Genomic DNA, 20,832 nt, shown 5'->3' with positions numbered 1-20,832 from the left:
TGGCGTTGATATTTTGATGGTTTAAAGTTAAACCCCAAAACATTTTGGCACATAAAACCCCACCATTGACATCATGGGCAAAACGCAGCCTCTGCTAAATGTCACCGTATCATTTAGCCAAAGTCATCTTTCTGACTGTTTCATGTTTTTAATCCAGTTGTAGGCAGACTCTCTGCATCTTATTTGATAAGATGACTCTTTGTGCACCTCCAGTCCGTCTATGTGAGACATGTCGGCATCCTCGTGGTTATGTAAACATATCTCACTATGACAGATCACTAATTAGACAAGTGTATCATGCACCAGTGGCCGTGACACTATAAATCTGTATGACCTGCAGCCCAGGAATTCAAACTTGGTGTGCACTCTGCGACCCAAAGAAAGAGATCTCCCACGATGTTTATCCGATATTTGTTTCGATCTAAACGCAGGATGTTGTCGGTGCTTAGCCGTACGCGCATACACATACATACACTGCTGCTGTTGCTGCTTCGAGGAACAATGTTTCACCGTGAAAAACAAGAGATTTAAGTATTTCCTGTCGGATAACATGTCATTGGCATAAATAGACGATAGAGAAAGAAAATAATGTAATGGCAATAATGGTGGGATCACATGTAAACAAACATCCTGGGACTTGGGGAAGGGCTGTTAACCTCTCTTTATCCACACCAGAGAAAGAAACAAGGAGTGGACTTGACAAAGCGCCTGTTGCTCCACTCACTAATACCTTCTAATATCACCTTTCAGCGCTGATGAAGGCTTCAAGGCAGATGCACACCTGCACTCCCCAAAGCCAGAATTGGCAGGTAGTGTCAGCCTGGACTTTGAAAAGCCCTTTGAACCTTTTAGGCGGGGTTATAGAAACCAGACTTCTGGTTTATTCTGACTAATGGAGGTAAAGCTTTCTGGCTGTGTTTGTTCTAGTGAGAACCAAAATGAACCGTCAGCAAAGGAGGACACGTGATCAGAGATGTAGGCCGAGTTTAGGAGGATTTAGGTGGTTAAGCTCTGGATGAGCTGTTCGCAAACATCTTTGGCCAAAGATATGCAACAAGAATGCGAAGAGGGAAAACCTTGACAGCAGAGTATTAAGAAAAATGATCCCAATGATTTTCGCTTGCCTGAAGTAATTACATTATAAAATTAATTCACTCCTGTTATATGTCATCGACGCATCAATCAGCATTTTCATTTTCTAGATTGCTTTGAAAGATTGACGGTCCTGTCAGAGGTGAGCATTATTGTGATAGAACGTAAAGATAAAACTGACGTTCATCAATCATCACTCTGCACGGACTATTTCCACCACTTCTTGTTTCTGCTTAGTGACTGACGAGGTAAAAGATAGAATAAGAAAGACACATTTCGTATGCAGCCAGAGCAGAATGATGTGTGTCACTATACCATAAAGTCAGAGCTGGGATTCATGTCTGTTATTATACGGCCAACCTCGGAGGCTGAAACCTCCTTTTGACTCGCTGGCCAACTATTTGGACAACCAACGGACAGCGTCCGTCCGCTTCGGCAAGATAAGCGCATTTTCGTTTTGGCCATCGCAGCAGTCCTGTCTGTGTTGCTGCTCCACATCCTCGTTGTTTTCTCTGACAAATCTGGCCAAAGCACTGTGGGCCTGAGAGGGCTGCAGTGCAGGGGCAAGCTGGGTCAAAGAAAACCATTGGTGGCAATGTGAGCAGAGAGAAAGACAAATGCTGACGATGAGCTCGGCTCTTTGTGTGTTTAAGCAGGCAGTGTTGAACTTGTGCTGATTTGCTGATGTTTTTCAATCAGTTTGTTTTAAAAGAAATATTGCAACAAGTAAATGTGAAGTGGTCTTTACTAAATTTATGGTCGTTACCTGAGAACCTGAAGATTCTTTTTCAAGTTTATAGTTTTGTCTATAAAATGCCAGAAAATAGTCAAAAACATTTCAGTTGTTTCCCAGAACCCAAAGACGACATCTTCAGACAGACGTAGATAACTTAGAGGTAGAAAGTACACCGTCATGTAAGATGGTAAAAAATGTCTTCATTTGAGGTGCTGGAAGCTGTAAATGTTGGATATATGTGGATGTACATAAGTAAAATTAAGCTTTGAATGTGATGTCATGTCTTTAATATATTGGATCAATATCCACTTATTGGCTTATCATTCCGTTTTCTTGGCTCCTCGGTGAGAACCTGCTGCCTCCAAAGGCAATGAATTAGAAAGATGTATCGACTTTTGATGCCAGCAAAAGGGACCACGTTGTTGCTTATACTGCCAGTTCTAATGGATTTCCCATCACACACACCGGTTTTGTGACAGTTTTTATTCCTCACCTCCAATACCGATCCCTGAAACTTAATTTCCCTCACGAATGTCTGTAAAACGTTGCTTGCTTCCTTCACCATCTGTTGGTTTTGCATTTTCGCACGAGAACATCTCGACCAGGAAGGATTTACAGGCAGGCTGGGAGCTATGAATTTAAGAGTGTGCTCTGTTATCTGCCTCAAGCAGCCAAGCAAAGTGAAATGTGATCCACGAGAATGCTCTTTCACTAAGCACAGTTTTTTTTTTCCTCTGGCAAGATTTTTTTAAAGCTACATATCTAGTAGAGTCACACCTGGGTGGCATTAAAACTACACATATGGTTTAAAAGCTTTTGTTATCATATTATGATGGCTCTGAAGTATATAAAAAAAATATTTGGTCTTGCTATTAATTAATAGCTTAATTTTAATTTATCATAAAGCAGAATTATAAAAACAGCATTGCAGTATTATTTCTGTCTGAAAATACCAGTACCTTCAATTTCAGCACACTTGCTTGCTATCAAATTATCCAATTACCCCACCATTACCATGTCGACAACATTCAGATGGAAAAAAATATTTCCTATTTCTATGAACATTGGGAGTTTGGGAAAGTATTGCATAGTTGCTGCCATGAAGGATCTCTTTGAGGTTGCATGTGCACTTTGAGCTAAGTGCTTACATGCTGAATGTTTTGCAGGAATAATATTAATATGTTGATCAGCTTTGTTTAGCATGCTGCTGAACAGAAACAGTGTTGAAAGACATATCTCCTTCAAAACTACCAAAGTCAGCAGGATCCATCCTCAGGGAATCATCAGCGTCTGCACATTACTTCATGATGATTGATCGTGGAAGTTGTGTAGACATTTTATCCCGGATCAAACAGGTGGTTTAACCTGCCTGCTAATGTGCCATTCTGAGCGCAACGCAACCATCATGGCTAAAGAAAGCAGCAGCGCTGTTCCGGCAGGAAAGTCAGGAATGCAAGCATCATAAACTCCTCATCAGATACCACATCTGCAATAAACATAAGCGACGAACTGTAACTTTTAAAACACCCATCTGCTGACATGATGAATGGGAACCTCTTCCTCCGTGAGAATGGAAAGTCATTTCCGATTCATCCTTGAGTAGTTTTGTTCCTTACATTTAAAACAAGTGAAGCTTCCTCTCCAGCCCTTCCTTCCGTGGTAACTGAAACTAAAACAGCGTGAAGTCTAATAATATCTCTGCCATCGTAATAATCAGCCCAAACTGCATGCAGATGTGTTAGTATTCATTGCTGTTATGTAAAGGCACAGACCTGGGTTGGAGTTAAGATCCATGAGGCCCAAAGGAAGATATGCCCCCTTCTCTGCTGAAGGGTGAGGGAGCAAAAGCCACACTGTGTCTGCTGACCGCCGGCCCCCCAGTGCCACTTCCTCATCTGTTCTTGTTCTTTGCCACAGATAGACTTATCTCCTTCTGTTTCTGATACAACACACACAACTGCACATGCTACCGTCCTTCCAACTCTCCCCCTCCTTCCCTTGTTTCTCCTCCACCTCATATAACTCACTTCACCTAAAATGTCACTTTTTCTCAAGTCAACCGCAGGTCAACGTGACACACCAATCACTGGCACTGAGGCGAGGTCAGGCTAAGGCTAGTCCGTCTGCCTCTCAGGAGTCCTTTCCTCCGCATATACTTCTGTCAAAAGGCGCAGAAAGAGCAGAGGAAGCACATTTCTGTGAAAGTGCAGGAGAGAGCGGCCGAATAAAACTGAGTGAGACAGCAAGCTGTAGGCAAGATGGTGTGTCTGCTTGTCTCTGAGGGAAGTAGTGTAAGGGGTGGGGTGGGAGCTGGTGGTGGATTCGGGGGGCGGGGGTTGGAGGGGGGAAGTATCGTAAATCAAGCACAGTGGGCACTCAGCCAAATGACTCATCCAGAGCGCTCTATAAATACAGCCGTGTCGGGTCGGCGAGGCTGCTGCTACCACTGGCCAAGAAACCCTGAGACACCGAGGTTTCTCTCTCTCGGAGGAAGGTCTTTAATAACCCTCCTTATCATTTTACAGTCTTTCACAGACTTATAGACGAACCACACATCACTGGCTTCCACTAAATGGCACCGAGCGCCTCTTTGTACTTGGCCTTTGAGGGCGATTAAATTTAAAACCGACGCTAACTGTTGGAGGAGAAAAATGTAGTGTAGCGACATCTAAATATTTATCCAGAGACAAATGTGTTTACATACCGCTGGAACTGAACATTCAAGTCTAGTGTCCATATCAGACAAGCCTACTGTAGTGGTCCAGAAAAACGTACATTCACTCAGACCCGGCTCGGCCAACCTGATACATTGGGGGCAGGGGGTTGGACGGGGGCTGCAGTGGGAGGCTGGCGGCGGAGATTGGTATGTGACATGTCAAATACCGATACCTTCAATAAGGCTTTTATGTAAGCAAAGGGGCTTCCTGTCCTGTCCTGAGACGTGGCCTGTTTGCAGTGCATTTCCTCCACAGGATCTCACTGCTGCACAGGAATAATGATGCAGTGACACAGGAAGGGATGACGAAGGCCAGGAATTCTCTTACTGGAGCCCAAAGGACAGTGAGGCAGATAGATCTAACAATATCTATCACATAGAAGGGGCATGCAGCGTATTGATTGGACATGCTGAATGATCCATCTGCCTACCTGTTCTGGCACCATCAATATGATATTCTGAAACACACAATGGCTCAATACATTAAGGTTCTGGGTCACGTTGTATAATTTCAAGATAATGGTTTGTTTGATATCAGCATCAATATCTAAGTAACATTTGTTGTCCTTCTCAGCCTTGATAGAAAAACATTGCCAACACAAAATGCAGCTTTTTGTTATATCACAGTGCTGTTGGAAGTTAATGGAAGATGCTTCATTTTGCGCAGCAGAAGAAGGTTAGTGGGAAGCAGTGAATGTCCACTCGTCCTGCACATTATCTGTGTGTTGACACTCCAGCTGCCTTTTCCCACTTCGAGCTCGGTCAGTCGTGACGTCATGAAAAATGGGTTTCATCATCTGCTGTGCAGTCTGAGTCATCGTGTGGCCTGTTGGGCTTTGGTTCCACCACACAGTTTACTCTCACAGGAAAACACACGATCAGTGACAACTGACAAGACCTCTGATGAACATCACATTTATGTGCTGATAATAAGATGAACCCTAAAACCAACCTGTCGTACTGTCAATCACTAGATGCATTGGGTGTTTCTTTCCTTCCTGGTAATAAATAAGCGCCTCTTTTAATCCAATTACATGTAAATATTTGCGTGCACAACTGAGGGAAAACATATTGGGTTCTGCCATATTTAACTGAAAATCTTTCAACATGTATGGAGCTGCATACATGTTGTCACATACACATTGGAAATAAGACTTTCTGTCCTCAGCAGTCTAAAGAGCCCCCACAGGGGCTGGGGAACCCTTGAGAGTCCAATTCTTCCTTTAGCAAACCACTATAAGAATGCAGACAACTCTGAGTGTACAATGATCAAACTGCTGGTGCAGCTTTCCCTCTGCACAACCTGCACAATGCTGTGGGGAGCGTGGCCAGTGACCTTTCCCTAATCTACAAAGCACATGAAACCAGGTCAAGCAAACTCATACTCTTTCAACAATGTCTGAGAAGATTAAAAAAAAAAAAGTTGCCTGTGGAGCCTGCATTGTTACTTTTAAATCCACTTGAGAGTCAGCCAGAGCTTCTTTTCCAACATCTTCTCAGACACTTTCAGCAGAAGGGAGTTTGAGCTGTCTGAAATCTGTTTGCGCCCACAAACGCCCCTGAAATGGTCTGCTGCAGTACGGCGGAGCTGCTCCAGAATTAATGTGAAGCTGCGAAACCGCCTCAGCAACCTCTGCTAAGGAAAGTTTCTCCACATTTCCCTCTGAATAAAGAAGAATCTGCTGGCTCAAAGTGCTGCTCACATCTTCCAACTAGCTCCCCAGTCACCACTGTTTCTGTCTGCAAATGGCTCACCGGAAGATCATAGAAAACTGCGATATCACTCACCATTGCCTCTATTATCTCCTCCCCAACAAGGTGAAGAATACAAACCAGGCCTCCTGTTTAAAGGCAACAGGATTTTAATCTACCATCTCCAACTAGTGTTGAAATGCAATTTCAGTTATCTGCCCCATTGACACAGGAATTGAAGTGAAAGGACGAGGATAGACGAGGGAGTCTGCAGGATTCATCCTCTGGGGATGACATTCAATAATTGTTGAAATATTTCAGTCTGGACAAAAGTCAGCCATACTGTTAGCAAAACTAAACAACTCATTCCTGTGTCTCAGCGGAAACAGAGACATAAGTTTACTTTAAAGTTACTGTAAATATAATGTGTTTAGTCTAGCTGAAAGGAGCCTTCTCATAGCAAGACTGCGGATGCTTGTTCCTCAGCACTGAACTGTCAAAGTCTCAAACACAAACATCCTCCCCTGAGATCTTCCCCCGGGGAAAATGTTACTAATGAAGCCAGCGGCTTCTTAAAACCCTCATTTATATCATGGGAGCTGTTTTAGAGGAGGCTGAAATATTAGGGCAAATCAAACTGGCTGACGTCATCGCCATGTTCAGTGTGAAATTATCCATGTTACATCAGTAACAGTCATTTTTAGGGGAAGTGATGGAGATGAATAGCAATAAAATCTGTCTTTACCATGACGCTGAATCCAACATTTCACTGCAGCCAAGACATATTTGGCTCTAACTTTATGTTTCCAGCATTTTGCTATTCACTGCGTATATCTTCTTCTGCAACTTTGTGACACTGAAAATTTGAGACGCTAACCTCTACAGCTCCATGTGGTATCCCACAACAGCAGGTTACCAGGCCCCAGCTCTGCCAGGAGGCCAAATAACGCCGTGGCACAGACGGCAGGTTACCGACTTTATAGTTCTACGCACGCTGGGAAAACACGTCTACACACAAGCACAGTTTATAAAAAATATACTGTATTGGAAGGGAGAGAGACAGACAGGAAAGAGGGAGAGGTTCAGTTATTGACCTTTCTGAAAATGTCATCGTACAAAGTGAATTTTTGAGAGGAAAAGGACAAAGAAGCATCCCACGGTTGTGCGCAGACAGAAGTGTGGGAGCTGTACAAATGAAAATAGCCTGGACTCTTTATCCGCAAAACAAAACCTTGTCCTTCACAGTTCTCCGGGCTTCATCTCTCTACAACAACACCATTAAACTCACTCTCGCTGCTGCCACTTGTAAGGTGTGGTATACTATTGCTCATATTCCTCCTGGATTTATGATGCTTTAGGAGCTGTGTGGGCTCTATACATCTAACCACTAATTAAATCAATACATCAAAACATGGAGTTTCAAACACCGAGAGCTGCTTTTTCATGTCATCGCATGTCAAATTAATTTGATCAAACTCACATATGCATTAGCATATATTGTGGCTGGAGATCAGCTGAGACATTTCTATTTCTGGGAGCTTTAATTTAATAGAGCTGGGCCGCCTTCTGCACTGAGTTGAATGGCATTATGGCTGGGTCTGCTGCAAAATAGCCCCTTTTAGTTTAGTATGTATTTTTTCAAAATTACTTTTCATTCTTTAATACTTTTTATATATGTACACATGCTCCATAAACACCATTACACAACAGATAACTTGCATAATAGAGTTGTAGAAAATGTGTAAACATTAGATGCTAAAAAAACGGACTTCATAGATGTAAAAAATAAACATGATTAAAGTTTAAGGGGTCATTAAATTTTTTTGCACGCAGAAAACACAGCCAGCATCAGCACCTGAAGTTTTCCATGACTAATGTGACATGGGGCCTATTTGAAAAGCACCTCCACACATCCTGACACTGAAATGTCAGCAGCACAGATTCATATGCTTTCTCAATCACCCCACTGGGGCTTCATTAAGCTTAAACACTGATGCCTATAGAGAGTTGTATTCTTAGCCTTCCCTATTTATTACCACATTAAGGGCCAAACTCAGCTAATTTTTTTTATTTAATTTAATTCATCCATCCATCACTAAATCAACATTAAGGACCTTTCATGCCAGGCGTGCCAGCGTATGACTGACCTCTTGCTTCCTGGCAATGAACAGTACATTGCTCTGTAGCTTTTGCATTCCACGTCTGTCTTCGCCTTCGAATCTCTGACACTGACAATGACTGACATTCAATCAGTACTGCTTAATAAGTGGTGTGACTATATTTAGGTACAAGTAATATTAGCATGTTATGTTGCCAAAAAATCCTAGATGGATCATACAATGACAGTTCATATTTCTCCCGAACCAGAATAATAACAGTAAAAAGAAAAAAATCATGCAATCTGTCTCTGTTGTGTTAGTCTGAATCATCCCTTTCCTCATCTGTCCACTCAAAATTACGATGCAATTATCATAATTCAATCACCTGAGACATGTAGTGTGAATTAGACATCCACCGCAGTGACATATGACACCTGTAACTCATGGCAGAGGTCACTCAGGTGGCGACCTCTGGATACTTATCATATGTCATACCTGTCAGGGTGTCACAGGATCTCCACGGTTCATTAGCCTTAAAGCACAAAATCAAAATATGAAATAAAAAAAAAAAAAGGAACACACATTTAGATTTGAAACTTATTAAACGTTTTCACCAGGGAAATATATGCGAGTAACAATAACAATAAGACCAGACTGGAGAGAAATATGATGAAGTAAATCTGACAAAACTCAATGCCTATTAACCTACCGGAGGTTTCAAGTACATCTCAGTCGTCGTCAGTAGCTTACTCAGCCATTTGCTTTCTAAAATGTCATCACTTTCTTTCTATAGTAGCACCAGTGAATTTATACACGCATTTGTAAATTTATAATAATTCACTAGCAGAACATTGAATGCACTTCCTGGTCGTTGCATGAGTAGAAACTCAAAATAATTCTTGCAGCGACAGTTAGGAGTGAATCGTGTGTTCCTGTGAACTTCAGTTTTTTTGTTTTAGAAAATGCAAGGATACAAATGAGATTTTATTTTTAGATTAAAAATGTTAACTGTACTTATCTGAGAAAACCACATGATGGCACTATCGCCTTAATATTTTAGAGGTTTGCCTTCATCCTAACTTCACCACAGCACCACGTCAAGTCCAGTGCACGAAGGAATGTCCAACAGAAACTATACTATACTAAAAGCTGGAGACAAACATAGTATTTGTCCTCTCCTGCCCCCCAGACTTTGCTTCGTAAGCAGCATTTAAACTGAAGACCGGCCACCTGCTCGTGGCAACACGATCCCATTGTGCACTCATGAATGAAGGGATGGTGACTTCCAGGGACGGGCGGGGAAATATTTCCATAATTCAGCAGCAGTGTCCAGCTGTGGCCTGACTGGCTACTCCAACCAGAGAAACTGAGATAAACTGGGAAACAAAGCAGAAGACTGAGGCCTGGGGCAAAAAAGAGCGAGAGAGAACTGTGGATACCTGAGCCAAAGCCTTGTGTTTATTAGAGCTTGGGGAAAGAAGAGCACACTGTTTTCACCATTAAAAAGCCAACGGGGAATGTTTCCTGTGTTGATTCTTGTTTTATGGGAGTGGGATGATTAATCACAGTTGGACCACAACAATGACATTTAGCTACAGGTATTTATGACAGGTAAATAAATTATGAGTCTATTCATAATTTACCACATCAGTGTATCACAGCTCCAGCATCCAGTTCAGTGCTGCGATATCATGCCGCTGTATTCAGATCACACCTGAGAATCTTAAGAGGCTTCGAAAAACATCAGATAAACCTGCATGTGGATCCTGAGCAGCATGTGGACTGAAAGAAATTAAAGTTTTTATTCCACCACCTGGGGATGAGAGAAACTGTAAGTAGGTTTCTTCTTTCAACAAGCCCCCAGGAATTATGGGAATTTAGATTCTACAGGTCTACAGGTTGATCTCACTTCAGCTGTACAGAATCTTTCCTGTCATGATGCAATCCTCTGGCACAGCATGAAAATGTCCTGCACGTATTATCCGACAGATTAAGTTTTTCCATATAATTTGGAAGCCATACTTGGGCATTGTTGTTGTTACTCCTGTTCATTTCCCTCAGGCCCTTGTGCCCTTACACATGTTGTAACGTGCCTGTATGATGGAAGAAAACGTCACAGAGGATTAAAGTTTAGATGAGAGAAACAAAAGCCCCACTGTGCCTGTACTGTATGATTCCAGTCTAAATATCATTGGCAATGTGGCGAGCCTCCTTCACAAGCAACCTGTCCAGCCCCCCCCCCCCCCCCCTTTTACTCACCAAAACTTTCTGCAAGTTTTACACAAATCACTCAGAGCTGGATTTTCTCAGAGGAAGAGACAAAGACAAGACAGAGAAACAGCAAAGGAGTTGTGACTTATGAGGCACAAGTGAATACAAATTGCAGAGATAATTTCTGAAGGGAAACTAAATAAATCTTTCCAGATAAAAGCTAAAATCTAAAATCCTGTCCCGATGCTCCAATTCCAGCCACTTGGTGATCTCCAGAGTCAAATCATCCCTGCCCTTCAAGACAACAGACATCTCTGTACAACTCCACATAACTTCCCGTCTGTCCATGTGTTGTGTCCGGACTGCAGGGCCACATTTAGACCAGTGGAATATATGTGTTGTGTTTTCCTTTCATTTACTCCCTCTGCTTCTCTTAGGCTTCTTTATTTGCTGCCTCATAACAAGTCATGTATTTGTTTTCCATCAGTATGAGAGAGCAGTGCATGGGGAAAGCAGTGCACCAGTGCCATATTAGTGGAAGGCTGGAAGAATGATGTATTTTCAAAAGCTCTTTGACGATGAGCGTGTGAGGAGTCACATTTTAAGCCACATGTCGTGGTCTCGGTAAGTCATTTTACTGCATCGGAGACACAGCCATAACAAACCAAACCTACTCATAGTATGACGAAGACAAATTAGTGCAAATGTTGATCACTGGAATGAAGTGTAAGCCTCTGTCATTTTGACACACAGAAATATGCTTATTTGTCTTCTTGTTAAAGTTGAGATAAGCAGATCTGTCCATTAATTATTAAGGTTATAGCCCAAAGCTGGTTGCCTTAGTTTAGCTTGGAAGCAGAAGTTAGAACTTGAATTAAACCTGGATAAAATTGAAACGTGTCTCTTTTTGATTTCTGTGCAGAATAAACGAAATTCACTGTGCAAGGTGTCCAGATTAATTTTTTTGGAAAGAGCCAGGCTGGCTGTCACCCCCTGAAGCTTTCCCTCTCCTGTTTGAGCTTTAACTTTCACATGCAGCGAGTTCTGTCTGTAAGTGTCGGAATACCAAAATCTTTCAACTAACCAGCGGCTCATGGTTGCTAATGTTGGCTCACGTTACTGTAGGTATTGCAGTATGACTGAGTCAGTTTGACGCTGCTCTTCCTCCACTTCCCATCAGTGACACATAGTCTTGCTTAAATGAAAGAGGCACGCGGCAAGTGGCATAAAAAGTCCCCACTTCTCTTTGTATCGCATGAAGCTTCTGTCTTTCTGAAGGATAAAATGCAGGTTACTGTATTTACTTGCCGTATGTTAACATAAGGACAAAAGAATAAGAAGGATGCATACACAGAACAGCGCAGCATTAAAAGTAGAGTGCAGTTAAGGAAAGCATCATTAATCAAAGGATGACCTTGATTTCATAGAACTGAAAGTGAAGCCATTCATTATTTTTGGCAACCTACAGTTTCATTCCCTGTCTATGAAATTTGACTTTGAACTTGTAGTAAAAAAATTCGAAATGGCCCTATTTTATAATTTAACTATTATGTCCTTTATGTTCATAATTTATCATGTGGAAATATTAAAAATGTCTGTGCTGGGGGTTTTTTTGTTTTCAAATAAAAACACTAAAGGCGCTGTACTGTACACTGTAATATTTTCTCACGATCTTAAAAGTATGTGATTTGTATTATGGCCTGTAATACAAATTAGGTACTTGCATTATGATATTATATCAATATGTTAAATATGTTCTCACACAGTGTTAATCTCCTTTGTTTGAAACACTTCGTGTCTCACCACAAAAAAAAAAAAAAACACAACAGAAATATGCAAAGATATAAGAAATGTAAATTCTTACTGGAAATAAGAACAGACCAAAACTCTTCTCTATCATAAGTCAGCACCAGAAATTATTATTATAGTTCATCAATTCTGCCTAGGGAACAGAGCACCAGAACCAAAAAATCACAATGAGCCAAATCCTAAACTGTTTATTTAAGGTGACTAAAATCATAATAAAATTTTATATAATAAATTTTACTGGAAGTATTGACCCGACTTCCCAGAAACAGCCCTCTGCAACATGTGTGCAACATACAGTATGTGTGTTGGTCATTTTTCTAATGCCACTTGACCACCTTCACTTCCTGATGGACAAAACTCAATCCAAAGCAGTGATTCAGTCAGCGATAAATTTGATGACTTATTTATTTGTATTTTTAGAATTTTCAGCAGTAGTGGCAAGAAATAATAATAATAATAATAAAAAAAGAGGAACAAAAAGCTTCTTTTCTTCTTTTTGTTCTGCATCAATTCAACAGAACATATTGTTTCTTTTTTCTTTTTCTTTTTTTCAATAACAGACCGGTGCAGCTGGGTGACACCAGTCAGATAAAACTCATAGCTGTTATCCCATCAATATGTCTGTAACTGCTCACTCCCTGCAAATAACATCAAAATGCCAAGTATCATATTTTTCCAGCAGCTGTATATTGAGAATTTTCATTATTTGTTTTACTTCTGTGCCTGACACTTCGAAATACCTTCTACCGCGGCAGAAGTGCTCACGCATGTGGAAGAATAGTTTTGATGTTGAGGGCTATTAATCAAAAAATGACAAGTGGGCAAAATGACAGAGCAGCTGCAGAGAAAAGTGGCAACTCAACACAGTTTGAGGTGGGAAGCACGAGATGATCAGCAATGTCATGAGCATCCAAGAAACAAATACATCTTCTAGACTTTCAGGCTAACCCATTCCACATCTGGACTGCTTAATGTCACATATATCCTGTGATATATGCACTGATATGTTTATTGTGGTATTGGTATTATTATTATTCTTCTAAGAGAAGCTCTATCAAATACACACCAGGGAGAAACTGAATACCAATAGAGTATGAATGGTTGTTGCACACAGAGTTTTAGATGGAGCTGGTGCAGTTGGTGGTGTTACTGTATCAGTGGCTGTTTCCACAGTGTGCATGTGTATTTTTAATGTCTATTGCACAAATTCCCTTGCTTCCTTTTTTGACTGTTTTTAGCTCGGACCGTGCGTCCTTACAGTCGGCTAGTGCGTGGGTGATCATCTGTGAGTTTATGTGTGTGGTCAGTGGTTTCAAACAGCCTCTGGCTCAAGCATCAGTAATCTGAAAAACAAATGTAAAGCTTTTTCATGGTCAAAATAGAAAATATGAGCATTGGTAAAATGTCACTCAAATGTGAAGCTTATAGAGAAAGAATCAAAGATTATTGTGAATTTTCTCCACCATTGATGGTGCCACATTTACCCTTCTCAGTGTTTTGAAATGCCATCTGAGCACACAAGACATCAACAGTATAATACATGATCCATGTACATTTACACTGTCTCATGACCTTTATAGCAAATCAGATCTCTCTGATCTTACCCGTCACTTTGTAGGATCTGGCCACTGATGGCGAAATGCCACACAAACATGTGTGCGTTAAATGACCCATTTGGATTATCAGATTTTGAAACCCATCAGTCTGCAATGTGACAGACGGGGCTGCAACAGGAAATCAATCAGCAGCTCAGATCTCACAGCAGGCAAACAGTTAACTTTGCAGCTGCCACAGAAAACAGTATAAATGAAATGAGTGAATGGCAAAATGTCCCCTTGATGAGTCTCACAGTGTTCAAGACTTTGATTTACTTGCTGCTGACAGAATGATCAAAACCTCAGATTTTTGTTCCCGCTGCCGCACAGTCAGCGTCCCTGTGATTCTGTTCTCAGTAAGCGACTGAACTGCTTTCACTCTCTCTTACCTGGAATGACCTCGAAAAGAAATTTTCCACCTTCATCGCCACCAGTTGAATGTTCCGTGACTTTGTTTCCAGGTAAGGAAATGGCTCCCTGTGGAGAATGAAGAACGTATTTCGGTAAAAATATTCAGGACTTCACTTTGACCTAATGGCTGCCTATTCATGTTGCATAGATGGACAGAAATAGTCTTTAGGCTAAAGTTCTGACAAAACTTCTCTCATTGTCTTTGTAAACATCACAAGGTATTTTTTTTTTTTTTTACATTTGTATTTTGACTGCTTGATGTTTTAACAGAGCCGAGTTCAGGCCCACATACTGTAGACACATCGCCACATCTGATTTATGCACGCCACATGTAATCCATCATTAGACAATAAACTCCACACTGGCTATGAGATCTTGCACATACTTTACTTTGTGCAGACTGCGTGACATGTTGAGCTGATCTCTTGTAACAGCCGCACTTCATAAGCACAACAGCATTTATCTATTCTCACGGAAGAAAAATACTTAAAACACTGATATGTTAGATTTCAGCATCATCACACGTATCAGCAGCATCTCTGCTGGCCCAGATGCTGGTGCATCGGTCCCGAGGGACGGACCCAGATGATGGCACTGAGCTGAAAAAATAAGGCAAAATGGCAAAATGGCTGCACTGTGGAGGATCACCATCTCTCTGGCTCAGCTCTGCCCATAAACATACGTCATCTGTGTGACACGAAAGGCCAGAGATCCTTGGCTTAAAATAGCGAGGGCATCAGCATCTTTTTCCAGATTCACCTCACAGCAACCTTACTGCTGACACTTACTGACAGACAGAAATGCTGTGCAGCAGATTTGTGAGTCTGGTTTTCACACTGTCCCATCGTCAGAGGCACACTCTGGGCCAGTGATGCTGTTATCAATTATTATACTGTGCCTCTAATATTGATGGACATGGAAAGCTCACAGTCTGTCTGCAGATATGCGTGTACCTAAGTACAAATCTGAAGTGCTTGTAATTTATTTTCAGAGGTTATATTATACTGATTAACGCTCCCCTGCTGCTGCTTGTTAGAGGCGCCATTAGTAAAACAACCAAATGGAACATTTCAGAAACATTTTGATTATCATTATTATTAAAAAGTTTATTTTTTCACATTTAATAAAAGTTTAATTGGCATTTATTCAGCAAAAGTAGCATGATTTCACATGTTTCAGTCTTCTAGGATTGGAAATCAAATATGTTTGGATTGGTTAAATTACGCACGCAATCTGTCTTCATGTTTTTGAGTTTCACTTTGCCTTTTTCCTACCAGATTTTATACGTCAAATGTCGGGCTCATCCATCAATCAACCTGGTAACCTTATCAAGTAAATTACCAGGTACTCGCATGCACTAAATAAACAAGTGCACAATTACTGTGTATCGTAATATTCTTTGCATGACAGTAAGTTAGCAAATACCTCAGCTTCTCCTCATTAGAGCGACTATAAAAAAGGGATTACAGCATAACCAGCTGCAGGTGTGCTGTGTATGAAATCAAACAATGACTTTTCACTTGATTAACCGCTCAGTCCTTAGTGCCACAACACAGCATGTGACAGTCATTAGACTGACCTCAATCTGGGTTAATGTTAATGAAGACAAGATGTGCAATGGTGACAGCATCAGCATTCAGGACCCACACACATGAGGATCTGAGAGTCAGTCAGCTTCCTTCCTGCTGAGAGAGAGAGCTCTTTAATGAGCCATAACTGTGACAACCAGGAAATGGAAACCCTACCTGAGGCCCCAAGATGAAGTACTTGAAAGGGGGGTTATAAAGATGCAAAAGACAAGCTCAAAAGTGGAGGGTGGGGGAGAGAACAAGCTTGTTTGATGTGGTTGTCAGAAAGAGAATCTGCTTAGCGTCAGTATCTTGGGATTAAAAGCACCTTTAAGAACTTTTTTCATTGAACACAGCTTTCTTTTTTTCTTGTTATGCTGAAACTGTACTGATTCCAGGGAAACATGACATGATTTAAGTGAATAGTGTGTGAATGAGATTATGCATGTGTGTGCCACTTGTATATATATATATATATATATATATATATATATATGTGTGTGTATAAAAAAGAATAAAGGGGCCTGTGTTGCCCCTCCATACTGTAAAACCACAACACTGTGGATATTCCTCTCGCCTGTTTCTTTGCCAGAGCCACAGTTTCCGTACTGGCATATCCTGGTGGCCTGTTGTTTGCTGCAGACAAACCTAACCACAGACAGTGTAATATTTACCCAGCAAAACGTACATCAGCTTGGCCCAACCCAACAGAGCAAAGAAACCCAAATTATCTTGGAGTGTTTTCTCAGGATTTTTTATTTTTTATTTTTATTACTTTTAACAAGGATGAGGTCATTTTTGGAAACTGTGTAATGACACAAACCAAATTATCTTTTACCCTCAAAAAGAGAATAAAAGAGAGAAAGTTACACACAGAGAGACTAACAAGGATTCTGTCAGAGGAAAGTGTCAGCGGGAGTCCCTGGTTGTCAGTAGCAACACAGCCTGTCGGGAGGGCTGTTTGCTCCTGAAAATGAAATCATATTTGTTGTTATTTTCTTAGACTGCAAGCAAATATCAGAAATTGTGAGTTCAGCTCCATTCATTCACTAACATCTAAAGGAGCTTTTTCTGACTAGCCTTGGACGCGGCAGCAATCAAACCTGAATATGATATACAGATCACAAACCAAAGATTGTACCTCTGCAAACACATCACATTCAAAACTGAACACACTGTCACTGTCACGCTGGTCTTACAGAGTTACTTACAGTAACGTGCTTGTTAATTAGGCTGCTGGGCCAAGTCGGGCCCAGTCAGACATGAAGAAGATACTGTAGGACATCCACGTAAACCATGGCGCATAACATGTTGTCTGTGCTACTATTTTTTTTCCAACAAAATGTCTACCAGTTACTTTAGTCTCATTTAGATTGGAAGCATGCTCCTGCACTGTTCAGGGAAAAACGTAACCCCCCTCTAAGTTGACATTGTATAATTCACTCTCTGCGTGTTATGGCACCATGGGGAAAACATATCAATGGGGCGACAGACTTCATTTCCCTCAGAATCTACTTCCTTCCAAACCGTGGAATCTAATGTCAACCCTGAAGGATGGTATAAAGCAGAGTAAAGCTGTGGGGAACAATGAAGACAGGTGATTATTCTCTGTGAGTCTTATGAGCAACTGACTGCATCTTTTGCATTCATTCATCTTCTACCACTTATCTGTTCCGGGTCATGGGGGGTGCTGAAGCCAATTCCAGATCACATTTGGCGAGGGCCAACACACAGAGACGAACAACTCTTGGCACTCAGACCTACAAGCAATTTAAAGTCACCAGTTCACCTGAACATGCATGTAATTTGGCCAGTAGGAGGAAACCCACGCAAGCACAGGGAGAACATACAAACTTGAGCCTGCAACCTGCAGTAACCACGACTACACTGCCACGCTGCCCGTCTGTATCTCTTGCTAAAATACAAATAGTTGATTCAAGAAATTGTGTCACTACAACGAAACACAATTGTTGTTGTAAACTAAAACATATCTTAAGCTAAAATGACCCCAGCTTGCTAAATAACGATCTGGTTTGAAGAATTACTGAAGAAAGCATTCCAAGATGTCAAGACAATAAATTGCAATGCAATATATTGCGGAGCAGTAATTGATTTTACCTTGCAAACATTCAAACGCTCACACTCAAGTCAATTAACCAGAAGTTATCAGTATAGTAGGTCATTTGAGCACACATTAACCCCTTGGCTTGTGATCAGCAGTCTTTTTATCCAATAATTACTGTTCCCCAGCTGCAGTGACCTCTCACACACATGAAGGTTATCTCAGCGGGACACCCAGAGATGTTATTTGTAGCTATTAAGTACAGTATGTAAATGCATTAGTGTGTCTATGTGTATTCCTTAATCTCCTCAGGTCTCTTTTGGTGTCTGTAAGATCAGTTTATTCAAGTGCTAAAGCGTTACTTATGGTTGTTCTGCTCTGATCGCTCCACTGACCCCGTCAATGCAATAAATGTCATCATTACTCCAAAGTTAAAAAAAAAGAGCTAGTTCTGCTCCTCAACTCTGACTGACTGTGCTACATTCAAAATCCACAGTAAAATACTCAGCTGTAGCTGCACAACACTCTCTAAAATATTCATATCGCAGTCAAAGGCAAGAGGTGGAAAAATTCATTTGTTCATAAATTTTATGCAGTCGCTGGATCAACTGTGGCTAAAAGAAGAGAGACATCACATGTTACAGGATAATATCCAAGAGGTGTGGCAGGCAGACATGGCAAACACCCTTAAAAACACCCTTGAACCCATATTGGAATGAACGTGGTCTGAATAAGCTTCCTGGTCTATCTACTTCTGGTGGAGTTAAGGGAAGAAAAAAACTAAATGTGGAAAGGCTTAATGAAAACCACACAATCGCTGGCAATAAACACAAGTATAACCCTGGCCACACTATCAAAGAGTCGTGGAACAAAATCTGGGACAAAGAGAGTTAGTATAGAGGCAGACAAGGACAAGAAAGGTCTCAAGTTTGCTTCTTTGACACTGTGAATCCATCAAGCGCCACAAGATCTCTAAAACACAGAATAGCAGCTGAAAAACATACAATGTTCTGTCACTTTCTTCTAGGAATACCTGTCAGTGCTGCTGCTGCTGCTGTCATTGCCTCCCTGATGCAAAAATACAAAGCTTTTATCTGTGCACTATAAGCACTTGGGTTACATATATAAAGTTTCACACAGGATCATCTGCCAAAACCACTTCTTATTTAACAAGAAAAGAAAAACCCCTGTATCACATGAGCACAGTCTCTGAAGAACTTCCTATATTGGTCTGTTTTTTCCTTTCCAAAAGGCTATAAATCCAAAAAAGACTACCTTGAAATGTTATAAATATAAAAGGATCGCATTTCATGAGTTTGCAATAATAGAAAAGTAAGAAGAGTACACCTTGCAGTTTCCACTTCCTGCTGCTTTACTTCTTTACTTTAATCAAATTAGACCATTTGTGACCTTATGAAGCTGCTCACTGTCACATTTAGACATAGACAAGACAAAAATGAACAATAGCTCTCATGTATACTTAAAATAAACCCATATTTATACTATATATAATGGCAAGCTGCACACACCAAGCTGCTGAGAATACCTCACTGATAAATGATTCCTCTCTGCAGTCAACATCTCTCAGTATCTTTATTTAACCTTTTTAAATATAAATGTAAGTAATGTCTTTATGTTACCTCATTAAAGTCCCATTTGACATTACAAGCTTTTTTGATTTATCTTCTTCTAATGCCAAAAATATCAAACATGAAGTGCTGTGTCGTCATAAAAGCATTCTGTGGATCAAACTTCACATAGAAGATGATTTATCTCTAGATGCTCTCACTTTCTTTGAGTGAAAGTGTAGATGGTTTAAACTTTAATAAAAACTTGAGGTCGGGTTTTCATTCATGTTTACAGTGAAACTCATCTGTTTCACTGACTTCTGTATATTGTATTGAGAACGCAGCTGCAAGAAGCAATATTATTTATACTTGCAAAGTATATAAATATCCAACCGCAGAGTGGACAGTAGGTACATTTCTGCTCATCAACAATCTTCCGCTAAAACTGCACTCTCATTTACAGTGTAGACTCACCTTTACATAGTGCAGCACATTTCACTGACCACAAAGAGGGCATATTCCTTTTCACTAACTAGTCCTGCACTGTAATTTGCTTGCGAGTGTTTGTGTGTCCTGTTATCAAAATCTGTGATAACTGTGACATCTGATCCTCTGTTTGGCCTAATAGTTAGTTTAAAATCCATCAACAAAGAGTAAAATGGCCCACAGTTGACTGTGGACCACTGAAGATGACTGTGTCCACGCTGTTTTTATTAAAGTAGAGAAAATGGGAACAGATGAGTAAAAAGAGGCGTCTTTCAGCACAGACTCATATGATAAACACCCCAGAGGGTTGAAGATAACTGGCTACAGAGAGGGCAAAAAAAAAAAGTACCCGTCCCAAAGTGATTATAGAATAACACTGACTGAAGCAGCACTGACAAGCCGCATGAATGGAGTCGGCATTCTGCAGATTGCTCATGCCATGACGGGGAAGTGATGCTTTGAGCTACATGGCGTTCACAAAATAATGAAATCCATAAATTGTGGCAAATTAAAGGTATAAACATTGAATGTTGACACCGAGAAGCTCGTGAAGAAAACCAGAGTTCTTCATCTGGAGAGTATTAATATCCAAGGAAAGCTCAATGTGCCTATTAATTCTTGGGATACCTTGTCTTGCTCAAGGGAAATATCTATGTACAACTGATAGAAGACCAGCTTTATTTCACCATTTTGCAAAGTACCGAGATTTATAGATTTAATAAAAACTAATTTTCCAGGCCATGCTCATATCAACAGAAATGGTATAGTGTGTGTATATCATCATCCT

General features: G+C 40.7%; 1 protein-coding gene across 2 annotated transcripts in view; it reads right to left on the bottom strand.

The window, feature by feature from the left end:
* arhgap24 (Rho GTPase activating protein 24) overlaps positions 1-20,832 on the bottom strand; it is a 52,659-nt gene that overhangs the window by 17,840 nt on the left and 13,987 nt on the right. Inside the window, exon 3 of one of the 2 annotated variants that reach the window (XM_029516245.1) lies at positions 14,340-14,427. In XM_029516245.1, the coding sequence (XP_029372105.1) occupies positions 14,340-14,427 (88 nt within the window). Of the gene's footprint in view, positions 1-3,600; positions 3,714-14,339; positions 14,428-20,832 lie in introns of those variants that run through there. The other variant, XM_029516247.1, reaches the window with a different exon arrangement.

Source organism: Echeneis naucrates, chromosome 12 (assembly GCF_900963305.1).
Source record: "Echeneis naucrates chromosome 12, fEcheNa1.1, whole genome shotgun sequence".
In the NCBI taxonomy this organism is placed as follows: Eukaryota; Metazoa; Chordata; class Actinopteri; order Carangiformes; family Echeneidae; genus Echeneis; species Echeneis naucrates.
This window is presented reverse-complemented; position numbering and strand designations above follow the sequence as displayed.